General features: G+C 41.6%; 1 protein-coding gene across 5 annotated transcripts in view; it reads right to left on the bottom strand.

Moving 5' to 3' along the window:
- Window positions 1-25929, bottom strand: part of CREB3L3 (cAMP responsive element binding protein 3 like 3) — a 330836-nt gene that overhangs the window by 62827 nt on the left and 242080 nt on the right. For all 5 annotated transcript variants that reach the window (XM_063914872.1, XM_063914871.1, XM_063914870.1 and 2 more), the window contains 2 exons: window positions 17077-17208; window positions 16769-17003 (listed from right to left, as the gene is read on the bottom strand). In XM_063914872.1, coding sequence (XP_063770942.1) covers window positions 16769-17003; window positions 17077-17181 — 340 coding nt within the window. In that variant the 5' untranslated portion in view covers window positions 17182-17208. The remainder of the gene's footprint in view (window positions 1-16768; window positions 17004-17076; window positions 17209-25929) is intronic.

The raw sequence follows: 25929 nt of genomic DNA, 5'->3' as shown, positions 1-25929 counted from the left end.
TAGATCTCATGGCGTCCCGTCTGAACAACAATGTACCCTTGTACGGGTCAAGAACAAAGGACCCCGGAGCGATCTTTGTGGATGCCCTGTCAGTGAAATGGGATTTTCATCTGGCGCATCTGTTTCCTCCAATCATCCTGTTACCCAGGGTGGTGAGGAAGATAAAAGAAGCAAAGGGTGCCGTGATTCCAATAGCTCCGGCTTGGTCCAGAAGGCATTGGTACACAGAACTGCAGAGAATGTTGATGGATGCTCCACTTCTGCTCCCTCAACGTCCAGATCTACTAATGCATGGTCCTTGTTACCACAGGCATCTGGATCGACTATCGTTGACGGCGTGGCTCTTGAAACCTCTATCCTGAAGTCAAGAGCATTCTCACAACAGATAGTTCAAACAATGCTCAGAGCAAGGAAACCCTCCTCAGCTCGCATTTATCACTGAATATGGCAAGCCTATATTCATTTGTGCAGTGAAAGAAATATAGACCTGAAATCTTTCCAAATTTCTAGGGTCTTAGATTTCCTTCAGGCAGGAATGGTTAAAGATTTGAAGGTGGCTTCCTTGAGAGTACAAGTATCAGCATTGACTGTATGGTTCCAAAAGAAAATTGCCAATTTACAGGATGTGCGTACTTTCTTCCAGGGAATGCTGCGCATTCAGCCTCCCTTTGTTCCTCCTACAGTGCCTTGGGACTTAAATGTAATCCTGAAAGCCCTTCAAGTTGCTCCATTTGAACCACTTAATAATGGATCATAAATGGTTGACAGCTAAAGTTCTCTTTCTACTGACTATGGCATCAGCTAGAAGAGTATCAGATTTAGGAGCACTGTCTTGACGTTCTCCTTTTCTGACTTTTTATCCAGATAAAGCAGCTCTAAGAACTAGATCTGGGTATCTTCCGAAGGTAGTGTCTAAATTCCACCTTGATGAAGAAATTGTAGTCCCGGCTTTTCAGGTGTCGGGACTTTCTGTGGGAGATGCGTCGCTGGACGTAGTCCGGGCATTAAGGATCTACGTGGATCGTACCAGTGCCAAGAGAGGATGGCCTGCTACTAAACAGACGCTGGCAAGATGGCTTCGAATGACGATTTCAGAAGCATATTCTCGAGCTGATCTCCCTGTTCCGGATAATGTCTCTGCTCACTCTACTCGTAAGGTAGGTCCTTCATGAGCAGCACAAAATGGTGCTTCAGCAGAACAGATATGTAAGGCAGCCACATGGTCTTTCATTAACACATTCATTAGACATTATTCCTTTGCCTCTCATGACGCTGAATTCGGGCGAAAGGTTCTCCTGTCTAATCAGGAGAGTCCCCACCACTAAATTGCTTTGGGAAATCCCATTGTTATCCTGTGGATAACCTGTGGACCCTGCCGGAGAAATATACGTTATGGTAAGAACTTACTGTTGATAATGGTATTTCTCCTAAGTCCACAGGTTCCACAGGGATCCCACCCTGACGCCCCTGATTTGAGGATCTTTCTACTCACTAAACCTCTTCCTTCTTGTACGGAAGGGTGTGCATGTGTGTTCTGCTCGCGTGATTAGGGCTCTACATGATGTTCCTGCCTAAATGCTTTGGAATACAACTGATTTGCCTGAGCCAGTGGGTGGGGATATATGGACGGGCCCGTTGCATCCTGGGAGGACTAAAAGCTTGTGATCGTTTGGTGCCAATCCGCTGTCACTCCATCATATCTCATTGTTATCCTGTGGACTTAGGAGAAATACCGTTAACAACGGTAAGTTCTTACCATAACGTATATTTTTTTCTTAAAGGTGATCAGCTTGTGTATCCATCGAACACACAGAGCTGATCACGCTGGCTGGGTCCCGCACGACTTTCTTTGCCTTTTCTCTGAAGTTTTTTAGTAAATTTGGCCATATCATATTTACCATTATAAGTATCGGAAATGCGATGTGGGTTACTAAAAAAATTACAATTAAAGGGTTAGGAGCAGTTTTTCACGAAAACTGCTCCAAAAGCCCTTTAATACATTTGAGAGTGATACTAAAATAATCTAAAAAAGGTTGTTAAAACACTCTTTCATATTTTTTAGTAAAAATAATGTTAATACAGTAAATAGGCCCCTTAGAATGACAATAATAAAAATGTCACATTGTATTCCTTTCTCTTTCTTGTCCCTTGTCACCTAGAGCTGCTGCCAAGTTGGGCACATGTTGATTCTTTCACATCCATGGTGGCCTTCACTGTTCTACATTTCTGTTTGTTTGTTTGTGGTACCCATCTGCTTTGCCATGTCTATCTTTAGATGGTACTTAAATTAATATTTCTGAATACAAAAGGCACTCCCCCCTATTACATACACTTAGGCTCAGAAACAGGGGGGTCAAAGAGAGGAGGGGGGGGGGGTGTCCTCTGAGGGGCAGAGGGGCCCTGTGGATCAGGGACAGAAAATAATGGGTCTGCAGTGCCTTTTAATACTTTTTATACTGCTTGCCTGACAATTAGTAAAAAAAACACCTTGCAGGCAGGCCGGCCGGCGGCACCAACTTTAAACCCCCGCTCCCCCTCCCTTATTCTGCCTCTTGGTTTGGTTCCTCTCTGTGGTGCCGGTCATGACGCTGAGCTGATGCAGTGCAGTGCTGGCACTTCTCCCTGTCTCACTGCAGCTGTCGCCAAGGAGCAGCCTTGAGCTAGCCCAGCAGAAATGCCACTGCCCAGCCTCTCGTGGTGCCGGACACAAGTCTGTGACACACCCATTCTATGGGGACATACAAACAGCAGCAACCGCCACGATTTCTGTTGCCGGCCATGCATACACTCCAAAAGCTGAGAGGTGACGTGGTGTTCTGCAGGAGACACATTTTCTCTGGTACCCTCCATGTGATACTAAAATCCAATTGTTTCCAAAGCACCTTTCACACCCTTGCGCCTAACTGTACAAAGGTGTATCCATTTTATTTGCAGACCATCTTACCTTTGTTGTGTCCATGAGGGTTTGGGATCCTGAGGGAAGATATTTAAGTTTAGTGGGGAGCTTAAGTGATATCCCTTATACCTTTTCAAATATTTATGCTCATAATCACACTCAAGCTGGCCTTTTCCACACTTTTAGTTGCTTACTGCATATATGGGTTATAGTTGGGGTAGTGTTGCCATGTTATGAGATTTTAAAACCACTCTTGAATGTCACCTGGACATGTTCAAATCTATGTCGCAGTCTCTTCAGCGTATTTATTCCCAAAACTCTGCATCCCTTCACCTTCTTCTGTTGCAACATCTTCTGTTTGTTGCATGGCTAGTGAACGATTTATATGAAGTGTAGTACGGTCAGGGGGGTATATGGCAGTGTGCAATAGCTGAGAGATCACACAAGTCTGTTGGTTTGGTGCAACTGACCTCAAACATTTTATTGTGCAGCTAAACAGAAATAAACATCAAAATAAAATACCTTGCTAGCTGCCACTAACTAAACAAAGGATAATCTCACAAAATAGAATACAAGGACAAGTTTACCAGGCAGACTCCGTAGTCTCTCCTCTTTCCCCAAGCAGTGTGAGAGAGCAATGATAATGTTGACAGCTTTTTTTACACACCCATATAGCTGAAAGCCCTAGTTAGCATTCTGTGATGCTAAATGGATGGAGAACACGGCCTCTCTTCTCACATCCAACCACAGAACGCTTATGCGGTTCTTACCAAAAACCAAAAGCTCTCAGCAGAACCAACACAATATTCCTGGGGTTTTAAAACACATAGCTGAGAAACCTGGGCCTTCAGACAATATTCCAGTGATCTTGTCACAGTAGTTTATACTAGATTAGATGTGATCTTTTTGAGTGCTGAACCCACCCAATATATTTTTGATGCTTCTATCTTTACAAGTACTTAGCTACACTTACCGGGGTCATGATTCAACGGGTGGTCTTCAGTATGCCGACTGTCGGGATCCCGGCGCACAGTATACCGGCGCCGGTATCCCGACAGCCGACATACTGACACTTTTTCTCCCTCGTGGGGGTCCACGACCCCCCTGGAGGGAGAATAAAATAGCATGGCACGCGTAGCGCGCCACCGTGCCTGCAGCGTGGCGAGCATAGTGAGCCCGCAAGGGGCTCATTTGCGCTCGCCACACTGACGGTATGCCGGCGGTTGGGCTCCCGGCGCCGGTATGCTGGTCGCCGGGAGGCCGGCCGCCGGCATACCATACTACACCCGATTCAACTATTATCCACCCCCAATTTAGACCCCATAGATCCCCCGACACATGAACAATAGGGCCATCTCAATCAGCAGCTGAGACATGACCCCCTCTATTTCCCCTATGTTCCTGTGTGAGGCACATAAGGCAGTGATTTGTGGTCATCCATTAAGTATGAGAAGAAAAACCGAACCAAACATATCTTGGGCCTGATTCATCAAATTTGTCTTCTTTCTCTGCAGAACAATCTAGCTGTTTTTAAAAAATAAATAAATAAGTGAAGCCTTAATACTACTGTAGAACCACACACTTTATTAATTTCACTGTTTATTTGTGTGTTGTGTGTTTAGAGACCAGATATGATCTCCAGCCCTTCTGATGAGTTGTGTATGGGTGACTGGCACATGGGGTCCCGCCGGTCACCATACCGACGCTGAATCCCAGGAAGTAGAATGCCAGCGGGGAGGGGAGCGCAACGAAGCCCCTTGTGGGCTCGGTTGCAAGCTGCGCTCACCACAGGTTCTATTCCCACTCTAAGGGTGTCGTGGTGTCACAAGTGGGAATAGTCCCTGTTAGTCGGTATGCCGACTGTCGGGGTTAAGAATGGGTGGGATATAGCCGTCGGTATTGTGACCGCCGGTCACATAACCACATCCCCTTCTGAAATGCCAGTGAGTTCAGGGCCCTTTTTGGAAAGAAAAAAAAAAGTGAAGAACCGCAGTCCCTTCCTGTCATTTAAAATAAAGAGATTACGCATAATGAAATTTTTTAATTCAGTACAAAGTATTTGCTCTTAGAAAAGAACTCACAATATTTTCCCAACTGGTGCAAGCGTCTGGCCTGCAGATTCAGGTGCTTTTTTGCAAAACTAGGGATATATTTACTAAATGGCAGCTTTTTAAAACCCTGCTGTACTGTTCGGATCTATTGGACCCAAAATGAAATTAGAAACACATTACTTCAACAATAAAAATTATGAAAATTATGAATACAGTGTCAGTTCATTGGTTTACATTTGGATTATGTCATCTTGGATTATGTCATCTTGGAATATGTCATCTTTTCATGTTTTCACACACAATGGGGATGACATTGTAAATGAAACCATCACTACAACTCCGTATGTTCTTTAAAAAAATAAATGAACAAATATAATGTGAACATGACATCCTGCTCGATATCCCTCGTATGCATCCTCAATTTCCTCGATATCCCTTGTTTGAATATTAATTAAAAGCGTAGTTTTATGATACGGGTCATATTGACCTGAACAGTACATGAGTATAGTAGACCCGAGCAGAGCAGCAGGGTTAAAGAAGCTGATTTTCGCAGTTTTGGAATCAAAATTATGATTTGCACTTAATATTATTGCTCGTTTAAATTCTATGGGCAAAACCACCAAAATCAGCAGCTTTTAAAAGCTGCCAATTAGTAACTATAGTCCAAGGTGAGTGACATAGCGCTACAATATGCCACTTCTGCAGATCATGTATTACCTTTACTGTCCTAAAGAACAGGAAAAATCGTCAGCCATCTATTGGTTAGTGGTAATATCTTATTTTTTAATAGAGCTACAGCTGCCAACACTGAATATATTTGTACATTGATGGTTCATGTCTAAAAATGTGTTATGATGGTCCTTTATGTAAATCATTATTATATGGTAATACTGTGACTGTCAGTGTCAGGCTGGAGCAAGAAGGTCCCACCAAGGAAATGCAGTATTAGTGGCTCACAGCGGCTTGCCTAACCATTAGAGAGTGCATCGTTTTGCCCCTTTTATAAATATATATTAGTGATACCACTTTTACACTGTCGCTATAACCTAGGTTATTGCCGGATCTACCCAGGTCAGAGCTTCGTGTAAAAGGATCCGTGAAAAATATCCCAGGTTGAGTGACCTGGGATTCTGGCCTGGTAGCTACTAGGTTTGGACCAAAATAATGGTGCAGTGTAAACAGCTCGACCCGGGTTATCCACCCCAGGTTATGCTTAAAAGTTGCTGATGTGTATGCAGAGGTCCGCCTCAAGGGAGTGTCTGTGAGTGACATGCTGAGCAGACCCAGCTTCAGTGTAAACGGGGCTGACCTGGGAATAACCCGGATCCAAGGTGCAGTGTAAACAGGGTCTGACCCGAGTTGGAACCATGTCCTGAAACCTGGGTCTGACCTGGGTTTTTGGTGGAAAAGTTGTATAAGTAATGATAGGTATACATGATAATGTACCAAACTGATAACAGCAACACAGTGTAGTGAATACACCACAGCCGTAATGTATAATGTAACATATGTATAATTAAGCAAATGATAGAGACCTTGTGATAGGCACTGGCATCGAGAGAGGGGGGTGTACGGGTACTAATTGCCCAGGCCTGGGATACTAATTGCCCAGGCAGGTCTGCCACCCTCCTCCTCCTCCAGAGTACACTGGCCTTGATCCTGGAAGTGGGTTCCTCCTCTGCAGCGCCATCTTCCCAGTGACAACTTCGGGAAGATGACGCCACACAGTGAGTCTTTCCCTCTAGTGCACAGATGCCATCTTCCTAAAATTAACTCAACAGCTGCCCCCAGGGGAGGGAATACTCAGACTGCCCTACTGGAGAACTGTACATTTAAAGTAGGCATTACCAGGGGCAAAAGCATAAAAACAGTAACAACAAACAAATGTGTGGATAGAGGACCAGGAAGCTGTACAACAGACTTTTTCCACCAAAGCCCTGTGTCATGCTGCTCAAGAGGTCTCCACCGCCTTAGTGAAATGTGCAGCTGCTTAATCTGGTGCCAGATACCCTGCACTAGAATAGCAGTGATGACCGAGAAAATCCAAAGTGCAATGGTCTGCTTAATAGCCGGCCGACCACGTTTGTCGTAATGGACAAGTAGAGGATCCATGCGTCAGACAGAAGTTTTGCCGCAGTAAATCCGCAGAGCTTGAACTACATCCAGTAGAGCCAGATTATTCTGATCCCAGGAACTGGCCAAATGTGATAAAAAAAAACAATTTCCTGGAAATTGCTGAAACCACTTTCGGCAAAACATAGAAACTGTATGGAGAACCATTTTTTCGTCATTGAAAATGAGAAAAGGTGGCTTGCAAGACTAAGCCCCTAACTCGAAAACACCGGGCAATGTGATTATGGGCGCTAATATCTCACCCAGCTCACATTGCATATGCAGTTCTTGATAAATGGGCACAGGCAGCTTTCACTGTGTATTTACAGTAGATAAATATATAGGGACACCATATTGTCCATTCTTAACCTGAACTATAAGGATTGTAATGAGATCCTCTTATGTGGCTATGGGAAACTGCACTATATAATTTTTGAATTATCTGAGATACTGCAGCGACCAATTATAATAAAGAGTGCCAAAAGGAACTTCTGTCTCTCCATTTTCTAATTTAAAAATAACGTGCAGCATCTTAATTATAATGTACTTGCAATTTGGATATATAAACAAACTCAGGCTTAGGAGCATACTTATTTATATTTAGCTACCAGAGACTGAAAATCTAAATTTATGAACACCATATAGTTAATTGATCAACACCTGACCCTTTTAAAATACTCTTTAGTACCTATCTCCTTATTACGAGTGGGATATCTATTGTTGATATATGTGAAATTGTTGAATCCACGGGGTATATGTGGATACCATGAGAGACCTAACAAAAACAGTAAACCCTCATTCTGCTTCAAATTAGTAACATTGAGCAGTTTACATGAATTGATACTGTTTTATATTTGGGTCAACTATTGCTATATCAGTTTACAGACAAAAAAAACAAACAAAACAAAACTATATGAAATCATTATAGCAGGATTGTAACACACAAGTGTATTTAAATTACTCTACAGACCTTAATCCCCACACCAATTATAACACACAAATCTGTCCTGATTACCCTACAGGCATTAACTCTCATATGGATTTATATAAATAGATGTTTATTAATGCATATACAACAATATCCAGTTTACAAAAATATTGGCTATAACTAGTAGAAAAATAGAAAATGAACTATACTTACCTGTTGGTATATTAGCCATGTGCATTTATTTTACTCGTTATTTCTAATTTCTAAACACTTTCTTATTCTCTCTGTTTATAATATTTCACTTGTTAAGTTATTGTTTGTTAACAATAATGTTTCAATATAAATCCCCCAATAAAAGTTAAAAATTTTTTACGAATGATTATTTCACTTGCAATTCTGTGAGGAGACCTGGAAAAAGTGAACTGTTTGGGGTCCTGAGGACTGAGTTTGAGAAGCTGCGTATTAGAGGATTCTTCCTCATTTTTTCACAGTTCTAATAACACTATACGCACCTGTACGGATGAGTTTTTTTCTCCTTCCTTTATTTTGGCATACATATGATCATTGGCTATATGGTTGGTGCCTTCAGGGTACATGTAAGTAAGACTGCAGCTTTAGTGGAGTGAAGGAGCTCCCAAAATAACTCAGAAGGGAATATGCATATAATAAATTGTCTCTGAAATTGTCTAAAACCCTAATAGATGGCAAATCACGAACCAACTCTGGAACATCTTAGTTCATACAATATCATGAGCTTTAGCAAAAAGAAATGTTCTTGCAATAGTGAAAATGTATTTGCTCTATAGCTCATGACATGCAAGTAAAATAATTATCCAGAGTTGGTTCGAGATTTGCTATTTATTAGGGTTTTAGACTGTGCTGGGGAAAATGTTGCTTTTGCATATATCGTACATGTGACATTTAGATTTGTGCTGCTACTTTCTATAAAGGACTCCAAGGTAATATAACATTATTGAATTGTTACTTCTCACACCATTCATCTTATGTGAGGAGACTCTTATGTAATGGGGACAGATATAAAATACAGGTTGAGTATCCCATATCCAAATATTCCGAAATATGGAATATTCCGAAATACGGACTTTTTTGAATGAGAGTGAGAAAGTGAAACCTTTGTTTTCTGATGGCTCAATGTACACAAACTTTGTCTAATACACAAAGTTATTACAAATATTGTATTATAAGACCTTCAGGCTGTGTGTATAAGGTGTATATGAAACATACATGAATTGTGTTTATGTACACAAACTTTATTTCATGCACAAAGTTATTAAAAATATTGGCTAAAATGACCTTCAGGCTGTATGTATAATGTGTATATGAAACATAAATGCATTCTGTGCTTAGACTTAGGTCTCATCGCCATGATATCTCATTATGGTATGCAATTATTCCAAAATACGGAAAAATCCGATATCCAAAATACCTCTGGTCCCAAGCATTTTGGATAAGGGATACTCAACCTGTATAACGTTTCTTCCTCTCTACATTAACAAAGCCTGAGAAATTGAAAGTGTACTATAAATACCAGTGAGGTGCAGTGAAGTCAGTGGCTGCCGAGGCACACTGGCTAGTATCAGAGCCAGATTTACATACGCACGCGTATGATTTGGTGGTGAGTTTTGACTATTAAATTTATTAGAATAAAACAATGCTGAGCTGTAACACCAATGTGCCATGTGAAAATTGCGCATGCACAGGACCCACACAGTGCATATGCACGCCAGTTAATTGACAGTCTGCAGCCATTTGGGGATGAGGAGGGGTTGGCAATGGACCCAGTTTTTCAAAACGGATTTGTGTCACCTCCATTTTGTGGGAGTGTCAAGGCCAGAGTCTCCTTCTTCTGACGGAGATTTTTGGACTCAGTGATGGAGCTGCAACAGCCTGTCTGTTGTTGCCTTATAGGTAATTGTCTGCACTTCGTCTAATATTAGGGCAATAGATGTTGTCTGAATCAAAATATAATTCATTATAAATAGGCGATGTTACCATGGTGGACAGTATAGTGGATATATATAGTAAGGAATAGATATGAAATAAGTTTGAATGTATGAGGTAATGTTTAGCTGATTTAAGAAATTAGGTTTGTGTATGTGTTTATATAGATATACTGTATATTTGTGTTTTACAGCAAGATGGTAAAAAATAGTGTAGGGAACAGGTTTATTCTGCTCTAGTCATAAATAAGGCCAGAGAGGTTACAGTAAGATCAAGAGTCATTGTAGAGAAAAGGTATTAGGCCATAAATGATAATAGGTATGTGACAGAGCTCTGTTGGTCATTGGAATTCACAGGTGTGCTTACAGTAGATCAGAATCTACTGGTTTGTCTATTGTCCAGTGAAGGTTAAAAGCTAGGGAGTATAAATTAACTACTATGAAAAGAGATCACATCCATTGATAAAACATTGTGTAACCGACCCCAGGAAAACTTGTCAATACAACAGAACTTTGGATGAAAAGACATTCCAGATTTTACAATACTATACTTGCTTAAGGCAGTGTGGACACCACACTTTTATGACACCATGCCTCCGTGAACAGGACACGACAGCCCAGTTCAATGTTTGTTTTATTACACCTTGGAATCTGACAAACCTATAATTACCTATTCCATTGGAAACTATGAGAATATGATAGTTTGAATTGGTAAAATATGAGATAAAAGGACCAGACTTGTAGTTAGGAGTTAGAAGGAAGAGGGAGAGGGAGAAGAAGAAGGAGAAGGAAGGAAGTCAGTCAGGAGGAGAAGTCATGGAGAACATGCAGAAGGAATGATTCTTGGGATGGCAATCTTTAACTTGCAAGTATAAATATGATAATAATTGAAACTGTTTGTGAAACTTATGTCATGTTGTTTTATGTTATGTAACGAAGGAAACATAGCATAGCTTAATATAATTATAATTAGTATATATATCACTACTGTGTATATCTTATTCTGTACGATTTGATCTGCCTGTAAATAAAGAATCATATAAAAAGAGCGGTAATATTCAAGCTTGAACTCTCTTTAAGGAATCTTAACTTCATAATTTCATGTCATATGTATATATAAGGACTGCATATATTTATCAGCCAATTAATTTGTAAGCCTGACATAATATATTTGCAGATGTATATGATAACGCATATTAATTTAAATATATCCATATATTAATAACCATATATGTTATATTGAATATTAATATTCATAAATATGATTCCATAAAGCAATATTGGCGACCACGAATTGGACTTGTTATTACTGAATCTGATTATCTGATTTATAATATTTATGAGGAGTAGCAAATGCTATAAGCTGGCTACCAAATCTGCAGAATCACGGTGGGGATGTATCTATGAAAATTTATTACCATTGTGTAATGTCAATTTTGTATTCTGTATAACCTAGGATAAATGTGTTAGTGCAATATACGTTATTTTAACTAACATAATATCTATTAGGAAGCAGCACCAATGGCTATAAGCCTGCTGGCAAAGTACAAGATCACAGTGGAATAGGTTACAAATGAGAATAAAGAATTTAAAGGCCTAGAATAGAAAATGTGCACAGTGGAAATGAGTATTTCCAAATAAATGTATAAATGTACCAGGTATTAGAGTTTAACCTTAAGACACCGGTCAATCTTAAGGAGAGGATACCGTCAGTACAAAAACAAGGAATATAAAAATTTAGCATTGTAAATGATTGCAATGTTAAAAATGCAAAAGTTTTCTGTAGCATTAAGAAAAATGCGCAGAACTGCGGCTTTAGAAGCCAAACAGAAATGTAAAGAAGAATCAGGTTCACGTCTTCGTAAGGCGTGCCTGACCATTAATGCAAAAATGCATTCATTATTTAAGTCCCTTAAAAAGAAAAATAAACAAAAAAAGTTTGGGGCAGAAGCAAAAAGCCTGGCAGATTGTAAGCAAACTGTCATGACCTCTCAGGAGGAGATAAAAGAAAGTACAAGGGAGAACATTGTAGATGTAGGTGAGACTCAGGACAGCATTGTCCATGTGCAGCACACAGAGTCTGCTATGGTCACACAGACCACCAGCAGAACAGCCTCTTTGGTAAAAGAAGAAAGTAGCAATGTGCAGGATGTGTCTATCATCAGACAGCACATTAATGTAAAGGAGGTAGCAGCAATAGGAGATGTCCCCTATACTGTTTCTACTAAAGGGGAAGATTATTGTAACTCAGATTATGAGTATTCTGCTGAATACACTCTCAGAGTTCCCAATGTAAATGAAGAATTTGTTATGCCCTTAGGCAAAGGTGAATTGTCAGCAGATTTAAACACTGATAGCTGCAGTACAGTGCACACAGGGGTGGAGAAGTTCCCCATGGTGAAAACTCCCATGGCAACCAGAGTTGCAAACCTTGAAATGTATTCACCTGGAAACATGTTTAAAGGGGAAATCCATGAAATTAATTCAGGAATGCATGTTTACAAACAAAGTTCCCAAACTTTTGTAACCCCCACACAACACTCAGAGACATCTAGTGATGGTGCAAATGTTTGCATGCTCTCAGAGAGACCACATGCAGAGTGTCATTCTGCAAACCACACACCAATTAACAATGACAAAAAGTATCACCAGGATGAGAATGTTTTTATGCCCTGGTGCCATAACCATTTTATTACAGGTGTGGAAAGACAGAAAGCCCTGGGACCTGCAATACATATTTGGCAAAGTCTAACAAGTTTCTCTCCCCACAAAAGTAGGTTTTTTCAGAAGCTCCAAGTTTCTTCCAGACTAAGGAGCCACAGCAAGCAGCAAACGCTATGGTTGGGGACAGTCTGGGCCCAGGCTGCATCACAAGGGAGTATGGTCACAAGTGAATACGGTAGTATCATTCCTTTACTTGTTAGATCCAATGTAGCCATTGTTTGCTTTGATGTTGAAACAGCCACAGTTTCCAAATTAAACCTGCACCATATCTGCAGCGACAATTGTGCTGTCATTGACACACAATGTGACAGGAAAGATTGGCACAGGCCAGAAACAATTGTTTGTTTGTTCTTCAATCTTTAAAGACACATTTGTAAATTCTGTACCTGATAACATGCAGCAGATAGGACAGAATGCATAGCAAGCTATGTTAAATCACTGTATAAATATCTGTGATATTCATTGTATGTATTTTTGTTTGATTCATAGTAATCCTGGCAACCTGTATACAGAATGGTGCAAGACTCCAAAAAGACTCCAATTTACAAGGGAAAAGGTCTTCATTAACCCTTTCATCGCTGCTATCCAGCAAAATCTACATAGCATCCCTAAAGACTGATATATGGACAAATCCTCAAGGAGTTTTCCAGGTTCACAAGAAAGGGGAAGGTTTTTCATTAACCCTTTCATCACAAGTAATCATTACTTGTCTTTCAAACTACATGTACACTCCCACAACAGTGTACAGCACATCTCATCACTGTGATTATACAGAACTGTCTCATCCCTTCATATACCTTAATCAAATATATATGTAAACATTTGTCTGATATATATATATATATATATATATATATATTTGATATCATTGTATTATATACCTTGTAAATATTTTATGTTTTTTTTTTTATATTACACAGTAGATACTACCTATGCTTCCTTCGTAAAAGCTTCAAAAGTAATTAAATATCTAATACTGGATGGAATTAGATTTAGTCAAAGCCATTCCTAAATGATATTTAATATCTGTTTGAAGCAAAATTGTATTCATTTATTGTATTGATAGGATGTTACTATATACACATCAAAAGCATTTTAAATAATTATTAGTCAAAATATAGGTAGGATAGAAAACGCCTTTATATGGGTTAAACTGGTATAGGGTTATTTAAGATTGAGATGTATAAATAGGTTCAAGGTAGAATAAGGAGACTTAAGACTGCATGGTAATTTATTCAGTGAGGAAATACAGAACAGAGTAGGTGTACTACTCACAGCCATTTGTGGTACTATTGCCCGAAGACAATTAAGACCTACTATTAACAAGCAAGGAAAGAAAGAAAGAAAGAAAGAAAGAAAGAAAGAAAGAAAGAAAGAAAGAAAGAAAGAAAGAAAGAGGAAAAAAAAAAAAAAGACTGTTTCATATATGCCTGTTCTATTCAAAATCGCAACCTGTTTGTGCAAAAGCAATATGGACACTTGTCACAACTGCGGCATTGGAAAAACATTTAAAGGACGCACAAGGCTAAAGACCATTACTGAGGGTCGTCACAAGTACTGAATGTTCAAGACACAGCACTCGACGTACACAGCCCTCTGCCTCAAACAGCGAAATGGCAAGCAAACGCAAGGCGTCTCCAATTGCAAGCAAACCACGCAGATGACAGTCTTATCCCAGTAAATTGCTACAGCCAAGAACAGCAAAAATGTCCAAACGTACTGATCCAGATACAGAAAAAAAGGTCTACAATTGGGCTATGGTATTCCAAATGTCTGTAGAAATTAGTTTTCCTCATGAATACTGAATAAAAACCTCAGTCTTGTCTGCTTTAGTTAAAAGTAAAAGTAGAATAAGGTTAGGTAAGCTAAGAATTTTTAGAGATTTTTTTTTTTTAAATCACAATAGTTATTATTATTACACTTATGGTATATATTATGGTTACAACGAAAGTTATGTTTGAAGGAATATTTTGAAATGTATTTGGAAGCAATTACGCTAGTTTAATGTGTGGCCAATCAAAATAATTTCTCATGGCCACAAGGGGGCGACTGTTGCCTTATAGGTAATTGTCTGCACTTCGTCTAATATTAGGGCAATAGATGTTGTCTGAATCAAAATATAATTCATTATAAATAGGCGATGTTACCATGGTGGACAGTATAGTGGATATATATAGTAAGGAATAGATATGAAATAAGTTTGAATGTATGAGGTAATGTTTAGCTGATTTAAGAAATTAGGTTTGTGTATGTGTTTATATAGATATACTGTATATTTGTGTTTTACAGCAAGATGGTAAAAAATAGTGTAGGGAACAGGTTTATTCTGCTCTAGTCATAAATAAGGCCAGAGAGGTTACAGTAAGATCAAGAGTCATTGTAGAGAAAAGGTATTAGGCCATAAATGATAATAGGTATGTGACAGAGCTCTGTTGGTCATTGGAATTCACAGGTGTGCTTACAGTAGATCAGAATCTACTGGTTTGTCTATTGTCCAGTGAAGGTTAAAAGCTAGGGAGTATAAATTAACTACTATGAAAAGAGATCACATCCATTGATAAAACATTGTGTAACCGACCCCAGGAAAACTTGTCAATACAACAGAACTTTGGATGAAAAGACATTCCAGATTTTACAATACTATACTTGCTTAAGGCAGTGTGGACACCACACTTTTATGACACCATGCCTCCGTGAACAGGACACGACAGCCCAGTTCAATGTTTGTTTTATTACACCTTGGAATCTGACAAACCTATAATTACCTATTCCATTGGAAACTATGAGAATATGATAGTTTGAATTGGTAAAATATGAGATAAAAGGACCAGACTTGTAGTTAGGAGTTAGAAGGAAGAGGGAGAGGGAGAAGAAGAAGGAGAAGGAAGGAAGTCAGTCAGGAGGAGAAGTCATGGAGAACATGCAGAAGGAATGATTCTTGGGATGGCAATCTTTAACTTGCAAGTATAAATATGATAATAATTGAAACTGTTTGTGAAACTTATGTCATGTTGTTTTATGTTATGTAACGAAGGAAACATAGCATAGCTTAATATAATTATAATTAGTATATATATCACTACTGTGTATATCTTATTCTGTACGATTTGATCTGCCTGTAAATAAAGAATCATATAAAAAGAGCGGTAATATTCAAGCTTGAACTCTCTTTAAGGAATCTTAACTTCATAATTTCATGTCATATGTATATATAAGGACTGCATATATTTATCAGCCAATTAATTTGTAAGCCTGACATAATATATTTGCAGATGTATATGATAACGCATATTAATTTAAATATATCCATATATTAATAACCATATATGTTATATTGAATATTAATATTCATAAATATGATTCCATAAAGCAATACTGTGTAATCTGAGTAATATCTACCAATTTGTTTTTGGATAGTGGGAAGAAACTGGACTACCCGGAGGAAAACCAGTCAAACTGTGGCAGACTATACAAACGGTACACAGTTCAGGCCCTTGTTGCAGGATCTTCATGGTAGGAAGAAGCAATGCTAATCGCTGTGCCATCATGCTGTCTACAGGTTTGGTGGCACAGTAATTAGCTATGTCACTGTGTTTTTATGTAATGTTTTTATGTTTACCTGCTTGTGTGGTGCTGTAAATATCGAAATAAAAGATTATATTTTCCTGGCCTTGCCTCACAATTGTCTAATCTTTGATTACCCACTTTCATTCTATTGGCTGTCATTGTCATTCATTTAATAAACATTCCCTATTTGTATTCTATTAAAGTTGTTTTCAGTTGCACTACTGCTGATTCATTAGGCTCCAGTCCTTGAACTTATTCACACATTTCTCAATACAACATACAAAATCCCACTTGAATAGGGAGTGGTATATAATTAAATATTACACAGTCTAAAGCTCACAAGAGTCTGAAGTCATAGGAAAGTTACTTTTTTCTTGCCTCAGATACGACGTGAGCGGTCAGTCCAAATTCCTACTTTGACTGCTGAAACCCACAGTATATTTTTTTGTTACATATTTTATATGAGTTTAATTCTTTTCGTACTGAAGTTTTACCCATCAAAGTAAAAAATGCTCTTTGGCGCACCTACCTGCATGCTCACTCAGATCTATAGATACATCTGGTTCTTGAGGATCCCTCAGGTTGGGCATCACATGGCAAGAGTCTGTATACTGGTACTGGAAAGGACTGTCCTGTTGATCTGATTGGGCATCTTCAGATACTCCACTGTCGCTAGCTGCCGGTGACCAGAGATTTGAGTTTGATGGGGAGTCATCAGATACCATTAGTAAAGACAAAAATGCATCCTCGTCCTGAGTAGGAATCTGTATCAAGAGGTTTCAATTAGAGAAAAAAAAAGCAGTCATGTTATTATGACCCATTTCCTTAAATACTCACGCTAGGCTCAGAGCTAGTCCAGAATGGCTCTGCAGTTGAATATTCATGGCGAAGAATACCATCCTGGAAATCAAACAGCAGGTCTAGAAGCTCCACACTCTGCATGCTATTCTGCCCATATTCATTGGTATCCTGTGATATGAAAGGACACTGAGACTGAGAAAAACAGTAATATGGGAGAACAGTGATTACTTACAGCAAGAATAATCTTACTTCTACTGTACAGTATGTTTACAATTTGTTTCACTGCAAAAGGCAGTGTTTACACATGTCAACTTTAAATATTTGATTCATTATTCATTATCAACTTTCTGAAATTATTTCTGTTCATTTAGTTGCCATTTGTAGTAAATAAGCCTTAAGGCCCATACACACTTGACGATAAAATGAGCGACGTCGTTTATTTCAGCCCTCATCAACGACGTCGCTCATTATATCATCAAGTGTGTATGCATCCGACGACCACCGATGCGCGGCCCTGCGGGACGTTAACGACCCTCGCTTATCTGTGGAGCATGTATGCTCAATTTCCACTATGGTCGTTACTGACCAGAGACGTCGTTGAATGTGTATGGTGTGAACGACCAACGACCAAGCCACTGTTCACCAGCCCTGTTCCCAGCTCATTGTTTTAATAAACTGTTCAGCTTGGATGCTTCAACGACGAATGGTGTTTGGTCGTTGGTAGTGTGAATGCTCATGTCGTTTGCTCAGCTGTTCAAGGGAAGTTCAAGGGAAGTCGTTAACGACGGTCATTAATGACGTGTGCATCGTCAAGGGTGTATGGGCCTTTAGTTAAATTAGTTCATCTAAAACGTAAATCCCTAGTTGGCACTGGAGATACGCAGGGGATGACATTGGTGAGAAATAGGGGGAATGAAGTTGGTGAGACGTGGGAAGAATGACACTGGTGAGAAGCAGTGGGGATGGCACTGGAGATACACAGGGGATGACACTGGTGAGATGCAGGGGGAATGAAGTTGCTGAGACGCAGGAAGAATGACACTAGTGAGAAGCAAGGGGAAAGATGTTGGTGAGTTGCGTGGGAAGTGGCACTGGAGAAACGCAGGGTGAATGAAGTTGGTGAGATGCAGGAAGAATGACACTGGTGAGAAGCAGTGGAGATGGCACTGGAGATACGCAGGGGATGACACTGGTGAGATGCGGGAGGAATGAAGTTGGTGAGACGCAGGAAGAATGACACTGGTGAGAAGCAGTGGGGATGGCACTGGAGATATGCAGGGTATGACATTGGTGAGAAATAGGGGGAATGAAGTTGGTGAGGCGCAGGAAGAATGACACTGGTGAGAAGCAGTGGGGATGGCACTGGAGATACGCAGGGGATGACACTTATGAGATGTGGGGGGAATGAAGTTGGTGAGACGCAGGAAGAATGACACTGGTGAGAAGCAGTGGGGATGGCACTGGAGATATGCAGGGGATGACATTGGTGAGAAAAAGGGGGAATGAAGTTGGTGAGGCGCAGGAAGAATGACACTGGTGAGAAGCAGTGGGGATGGCACAGGAGATACGCAGGGGATGACACTGGAGAAACGCAGGGTGAATGAAGTTGGTGAGACGCAGGAAGAATGACATTGGTGAGAAGCAGTGGGGATGGCACTGGAGATATGCAGGGGATGACACTGGTGCGATGCGGGGGGAATGAAGTTGGTGAGACGCAGGAAAAATGACACTGGTGAGAAGCAGTGGGGATGGCACTGGAGATACGCATGGGATGACACTTATAAGATATGGGGGGAATGAAGTTGGTGAGGCACAGGAAGAATGACACTGGTGAGAAGCAGTGGGGATGGCACTGGAGATATGCAGGGGATGACATTGGTGAGAAATAGGGGGAATGAAGTTGGTGAGACGCGGGAAGAATGACACTGGTGAGAATCAGTGGGGATGGCACTGGAGATACACAGGGGATGACACTGGTGAGATGCAGGGGGAATGAAGTTGGTGAGATGCAGGAAGAATGACACTAGTGAGAAGCAAGGGGAAAGATGTTGGTGAGTTGCGTGGGAAGTGGCACTGGAGAAACGCAGGGTGAATGAAGTTGGTGAGACGCAGGAAGAATGACACTGGTGAGAAGCAGTGGGGATGGCACTGGAGATACGCATGGGATGACACTGGTGAGATGCGGGGGGAATGAAGTTGGTGAGACACAGGAAGAATGACACTGGTGAGAAGCAGTGGGGATGGCACTGGAGATACGCAGGGGATGACACTGGTGAGATGCGGGGGGAATGAAGTTGGTGAGACACAGGAAGAATGACACTGGTGAGAAGCAGTGGGGATGGCACTGGAGATACGCATGGGATGACACTTATGAGATGTGGGGGGAATGAAGTTGGTGAGGCGCAGGAAGAATGACACTGGTGGGAAGCAGTGGGGATGGCACTGGAGATATGCAGGGGATGACATTGGTGAGAAATAGGGGGAATGAAGTTGGTGAGACGCGGGAAGAATGACACTGGTGAGAAGCAGTGGGGATGGCACTGGTGAGATGCAGGGGGAATGAAGTTGGTGAGATGCAGGAAGAATGACACTAGTGAGAAGCAAGGGGAAAGATGTTGGTGAGTTGCGTGGGAAGTGGCACTGGAGAAACGCAGGGTGAATGAAGTTGGTGAGACGCAGGAAGAATGACACTGGTGAGAAGCAGTGGGGATGGCACTGGAGATACGCAGGGGATGACACTGGTGAGATGCGGGAGGAATGAAGTTGGTGAGACGCAGGAAGAATGACACTGGTGAGAAGCAGTGGGGATGACACTGGAGATACGCAGGGGATGACATTGGTGAGAAATGGGGGGAATGAAGTTGGTGAGACGCAGGAAGCATGACACTGGTGAGAAGCAGTGGGGATGGTACTGGAGATACGCAGGGGATGACACTGGTGAGATGCGGGAGGAATGAAGTTGGTGAGACGCAGGAAGAATGACACGGGTGAGAAGCTGTGGGGATGGCACTGGAGATACACAGAGGATGACACTAGTGACATGCGGGGGGAATGAAGTTGGTGAGACACAGGAAGAATGACACTGGTGAGAAACAAGGGGAAAGATGTTGGTGAGTTGCGGGGGAATTGGCACTGGAGAAACGCAGGGTGAATGAAGTTGGTGAGACGCAGGAAGAATGACACTGATGAGAAGCAGTGGGGATGGCATTGGAGATATGCAGGGGAAGACACTGGTGAGATGTGGGGGGAATGAAGTTGGTGAGGCGCAGGAAGAATGACACTGGTGAGAAGCAGTGGGGATGGCACTGGAGATACACAGGGGATGACACTGGTGAGATGCGGGAGGAATGAAGTTGGTGAGACGCAGGAAGAATGACACTGGTGAGAAGCAGTGGAGATGGCACTGGAGATACGCAGGGGATGACACTGGTGAGATGCGGGGGGAATGAAGTTGGTGAGATGCAGGTAGAATGTGCTATGAGCCACGGCTGTTGCTCATTCCTGCTTTGCATTTTGGTTATGTATTTTATGTTATACTTCTGTTCATGTTCCCCGTGGGTGTCATGGGGGTGTTCGGAGCTCACCCTTTTGGAAAGGGTACTGTTATGAACCACAGGTAGTGGTTCATTCCTATTTTATGTTTATAGTTGTCTTTCAGGCCAGATTTTCCCGTTGCTCTGGTTTAAGAATACTCTTGTTTGCTGCCAGTGGTGAGTCTGTGTAATTGCAGCTTGTTCCCATGTGTTCAGCCTCACCTGTCTGTTGATTGCACCTCTCAGTTGTGCAGCAGGGCAGCTGCACGACATAATTAATTAAAACTCTCTGTTATATTCTGGCTCAGTGCAATTCACAGATGCTGGTGATATTTCCTGAGTTCCAGAGTTCTTGAGTTCTGAGCTAGTCTCTGCCAGTTCCTGAGCTCCTGTCTAGCAGTATCTGTCTAGCTGCTTCCAGTGTCGGTTCCTGTGTCGACTCCAGTGTCTGATCCTGTGTCCTGCCGTGAAGCGTTCCTGTCCAGGAGTCCTGTGGCTTTGTCTGTGCCTGGGCGAGTGTCTAGCTTCTTGGTGTCCACCGGTCTGTCGTTTGGGATTCTGCCTGTCCTCTGGTTCTGAGAGTCTGTGTCGGCTACTTTGGGGGTTCCAGTCCGTTTGCCAGTATGTGTACCGGTTCCGTGAGTAGCGGCTTTGCCGCGTCCGTCGGCCTAGGCCGCAGTATTCTTCGGTTATAATTTGTTACTGGTGTTTTGCAGAGGGTTCTGCTTATGCTGTCACCGTCGGTACACAACAGTAGTGTGTCGGCGAGTGGACAGCATTTCCTTGGTTGTTCTTTTCCTTTGGTGGCGTGCCGCACATATATTTAGTTTTAGGGTTGTTAGTAGCCCCTAGCCTTCTGCTTGCTTTAGCTAGAGGTCCCCTTGTTATTATCCTGTCTCGGTTCACGCCTTGTCTCAATCTAAGACCTGGGGGCATCGGAGTTGGGCAGACCTAATCCGCCCTTCAAACGCGGCTGCCGTGGGCCCAAGAAACCATAGTCACTCAGGCGTGAACTGACCACACGGGTGAAACAATGGAGGTAGGGTGCTAGGGGCTATTTCCACTCCACACCTTATTTCAGCGTCACGTTCTGGTGCTCAGGACTCACTACGCAACATCTCCCTTGTTCTGAGCACCAGGAACCTAACATTATCACCAGCCATACAACAAAAAAGAAACAAAGCTAAATAGTAGTTTTTTCTTTTTTGGTCCAGAGTCCTGTCAAGAATCCAGTCCGGTGTTTAGAATCCAGTCCGGTGTTTAAAAATCGTGTCTAGTCTTGTCTTGTCTAGTTTGAAATCCTCATATAGAAACATATAGAAACATAGAATTTGACGGCAGATAAGAACCACCTGGCCCATCTAGTCTGCCCCTTTTTTATTTTATCCTTTAGGCAATCTCAACCCTTTTTTAATCTTAATTCTTTGTAAGGATATTCATATGCCTGTCCCAAGCATGTTTAAATTGCCCTACAGTCTTAGCCTCTACCACCTCTGATGGGAGGCTATTCCACTTATCCACTACCCTTTCTGTGAAGTAATTTTTCCTTAAATTTCCCCTGAACCCCCCCCCCCTCCAGTCTCAATGTATGCCCTCGAGTTCTAATACTTCTTTTCCTTTGAAGAATGTTTCCCTCCTGAACTTTGTTAAGACCCTTGATATATTTGAAAGTTTCTATCATGTCCCCCCTTTCCCTTCTCTCCTCCAAACTATACATGTTAAGATCCTTTAGCCTTTCCGGGTAAGTTTTGTGATGTAGGCCATGCACCATTTTAGTTGCCCTTCTTTGTACACTCTCTAATGTATTTATATCCTTCTGGAGATAGGGTCTCCAGAACTGGACACAGTATTCCAGATGGGGCCGTACCAATGACCTATACAGTGGCATTATCACTTCTTTTTTCCTGCTACTGATTCCTCTCCCTATGCAACCAAGCATCTGACTTGCCTTTCTCATTGCTTTGTTGCATTGCTTTCCTGCCTTCAAGTCACTTGAAATAGTGACTCCTAAATCTCTTTCCTCCTCAGTAGTTTCCATTATAGTACCCTTGATACTATACTTAGCCTTTGGGTTTTTGAGACCCAAGTGCATGATTTTGCATTTTTTAGCATTAAACTGTAGTTGCCACGTTCTTGACCATTTCTCAAGACTACCTAGGTCATTAATCATTTGTTTGACCCCTCCCGGTGTGTCTACCCTGTTGCATATCTTTGTATCATCTGCAAAAAGGCATTTCTTCCCTTCAATACCATCTGCAATGTCACCAACAAAGATATTAAAGAGAACTGGACCAAGTACAGATCCCTGGGGTACTCCACTGGTAACATTTCCCTCCATAGATTGCACTCCATTAACTACGACTGTCTGTTTCCTATCCTGCAACCAGGTTCTTATCAATTTAACTGATTTATAATCCACCCCCAGGCTTTCAAGTTTATTTAGCAGTCTGCGATGTGGGACAGTGTCAAATGCCTTACTAAAGTCTAGATATGCTACATCTACAGCTCCCCCTTGATCTATTATTTTCATCACAGAGTCAAAAAAGTCAATAAGATTTGTTTGGCATGATCTCCCACCAGTAAATCCATGCTGTTTTGGATCCTGTAAGTTGTTTGATTTAAGATATTCCACTACTCTTTCTTTTAATAGTTTTTCCATTACTTTCCCTACTACTGATGTAAGGCTTACTGGTCTGTAGTTACTTGCTTCTTTCTTGCTTCCACTTTTGTGCAGTGGAACTACATTTGCTCTTTTCCAGTCCTCTGGAATAGCACCTGTATTTAGTGACTGGTTAAATAATTCTGTTAAAGGTGTAACCAGCACATCTTTTAGCTCTTTGAGTATCCTTGGGTGTATCCCATCTGGTCCCATTGATTTATCCACTTTTAGTTTTGAAAGTTCTGTTAGGACCTTCTCCTCTGTAAATGTATTTTCATCTACCTTATTTTTATGAATGTCCTTGCAACTTAACTGTGGCCCCATCCCTTCTTCTGTAGTAAATACTGAGCAAAAATAATTATTTAGGTGATCTGCTATTGCCTTGTCTCCCTCCACCAAATGCCCACTCACTGTCTTAAGTCTTATTATTCCTCCATTTGATTTTCTCCTTTCACTTATATACTTAAAAAAAGTTTTGCCCCCTTTATCTACTGACTGGGCCATTTTCTCCTCAGCTTCTGCCTTTGCACGTCTGATCACTTTCTTAGCATCCTTCCGTCTGTCCAGATACACTTCTTTGTCGTTATTATTTTGAGTCTGTTTGTATTTCCTAAAAGCCATCTTTTTTGCTTTCACACTAGTTGATACTTCTTTTGTGAACCACACTAGCTTCCTTTTCCTGGTGCTTTTCCTAACCATTTTGATACAAAGGTCTGTTGCACTTAGCATTGCACTTTGCAGTTTTTCCACCTCTCCTGCACTCCTTCCAAGTTCCTCCAGTCTGCCAATGAATCACTTAAACATCTCCCCATTTTTGCAAAGTCAGCATTTCTAAAATCCAACACCTTTGTTTTTGTGTGACAAGAGTTGGATCCTGTCTTTATACTAAACCATACTGCTTGATGATCACTGGATCCCAGGTGCTCACCCACATATATATCAGATATCCTATCACCATTTGTAAGAATTAGATCTAATATTGAGTCTTTGCGAGTGGGCTCCCTCACCAATTGCTTGAGAGATGCTCCCTGTAAGGAATGTAAAAATTTGCCACTTGTAGCTGAACTTGCAAAAGACCCCTCCCAATTTACATCAGGTAAATTAAAGTCTCCCATGATTATGACTTCTCCCTTAAAAGCCATTTTAGAGATGTCCAACAATAGGTTCCTGTCCAAATCCTGCCCCTGGCCTGGTGGTCTATAGAGCACCCCAATGCGAATAATGTCCTTCTTCCCAGTTTCTATGGTGACCCAAAGGGCCTCAGTTTTGGCTTCAATATTTTGTATTAAAGTAGCATTTATGCTTTTTTTTCACATACATTGCTACCCCTCCTCCTATTCTTCCTATTCTATCTTTCCTAAATAAATTGTATCCTGGTATAGCTAAGTCCCAGTCATGATTCTCATAGCACCAAGACTCTGTTATTGCCACAAAATCCAGGTTATCCCTTGTCATTATTGCAATTAGCTCTGGAATTTTGTCTCCTAAGCTCCTAGCATTTGCACACATAGCTTTAAGAATTTTGTCTGTGCATTTGTTATTAGTAGCCATGTCCAGAACGTACAAAATAAATGACAAGTTTAAAGTTGAAATTACCTGTTTGGGGATGTTGCTCAGTATTTGTTTTCTTTTACTAATCGGTAATCATACTCTGTCCTTTACACCATGACTACACCTTACTAAATATAAAGATATAGTACACCTGACCACAATGTATGCCTACTATGCAAGCCCTGCAAGCATCTCTCTCAGCCCTGAACTCTGCTTTCAGTGCTTTGAAACCTGAGCGACTGGAAGTTTTGCAGCAATCCTTAAAGCAACTGCAAAACCTTCTGACTAAAATTTTGCTTATCTTGCCAGAAGTTATTGAGAGTTTATCTACCTCTAAAGAGACTCTTGTTCACAATATGGTGACAAGAGAATCCTCAGGTTCAGTTGGAGAGAAAAAGTTTGAAAGTTTTCTGCGGCCCAGGCTCTCAGAAGAGGAGCGTCTGCGTCGCAGAAACTTAGATTTATGCCTATATTGTGGGGGTTTAGGCCACTATCTGCAGACCTGTGAGTTGCGCAAGCCAAAGTGTGGCGACAAGTCCTGCCCTCTGGCCAAGTTGAGTTAGTATACAAAACCTACTCCTGTCTCTACTGTGGCAGAGGTACTTGTCACACAACCCACACTAAAAAGCACTCTGTCCTATAATTGGGGTCCTTGGGCTAGGGAGCCCCATTATAGATTCAGGAACCAAAGGAGAATGTTTCTCTCCTCTCTTGATTTTCCTGTTGAAGCAGAGTTGCAAGCCCCTGGAGTGGTACCCGATGCCCAGAGTCCTGGAGCGCTACCCGATGCCCAGAGTCCTGGAGCGGTACCCGATGCCCAGAGTCCTGGAGCGGTACCCGATGCCCAGAGTCCTGGAGCGGTACCAGCTGCCCAGAGTCCTGGAGCGGTACCCGCTGCCCAGAGTCCTGGAGCGGTACCGGCTGCCCAGAGTCCTGGAGCGGTACCCGATGCCCAGAGTCCTGGAGAGGTACCCGCTGCCCAGAGTCCTGGAGCGGTACCCGATGCCTAGAGTCCTGAAGCGGTACCCGATGCTCTAGGTTATAGAGGGACATCGAATATTATAGCTCAGGTGTCAATACCAGAAGGGGTCTCAGAAGCTGTTACCCCAGGTAGAGACTTGAAAAGCGCAACTCCAGAGAAGGTGT

The sequence above is a fragment of the Pseudophryne corroboree genome, chromosome 1, assembly GCF_028390025.1.
Source record: "Pseudophryne corroboree isolate aPseCor3 chromosome 1, aPseCor3.hap2, whole genome shotgun sequence".
Classification (NCBI taxonomy): Eukaryota; Metazoa; Chordata; class Amphibia; order Anura; family Myobatrachidae; genus Pseudophryne; species Pseudophryne corroboree.
Note: the sequence above shows the minus strand (reverse complement) of the source record. Positions and strands in the feature narration are given on the sequence as shown.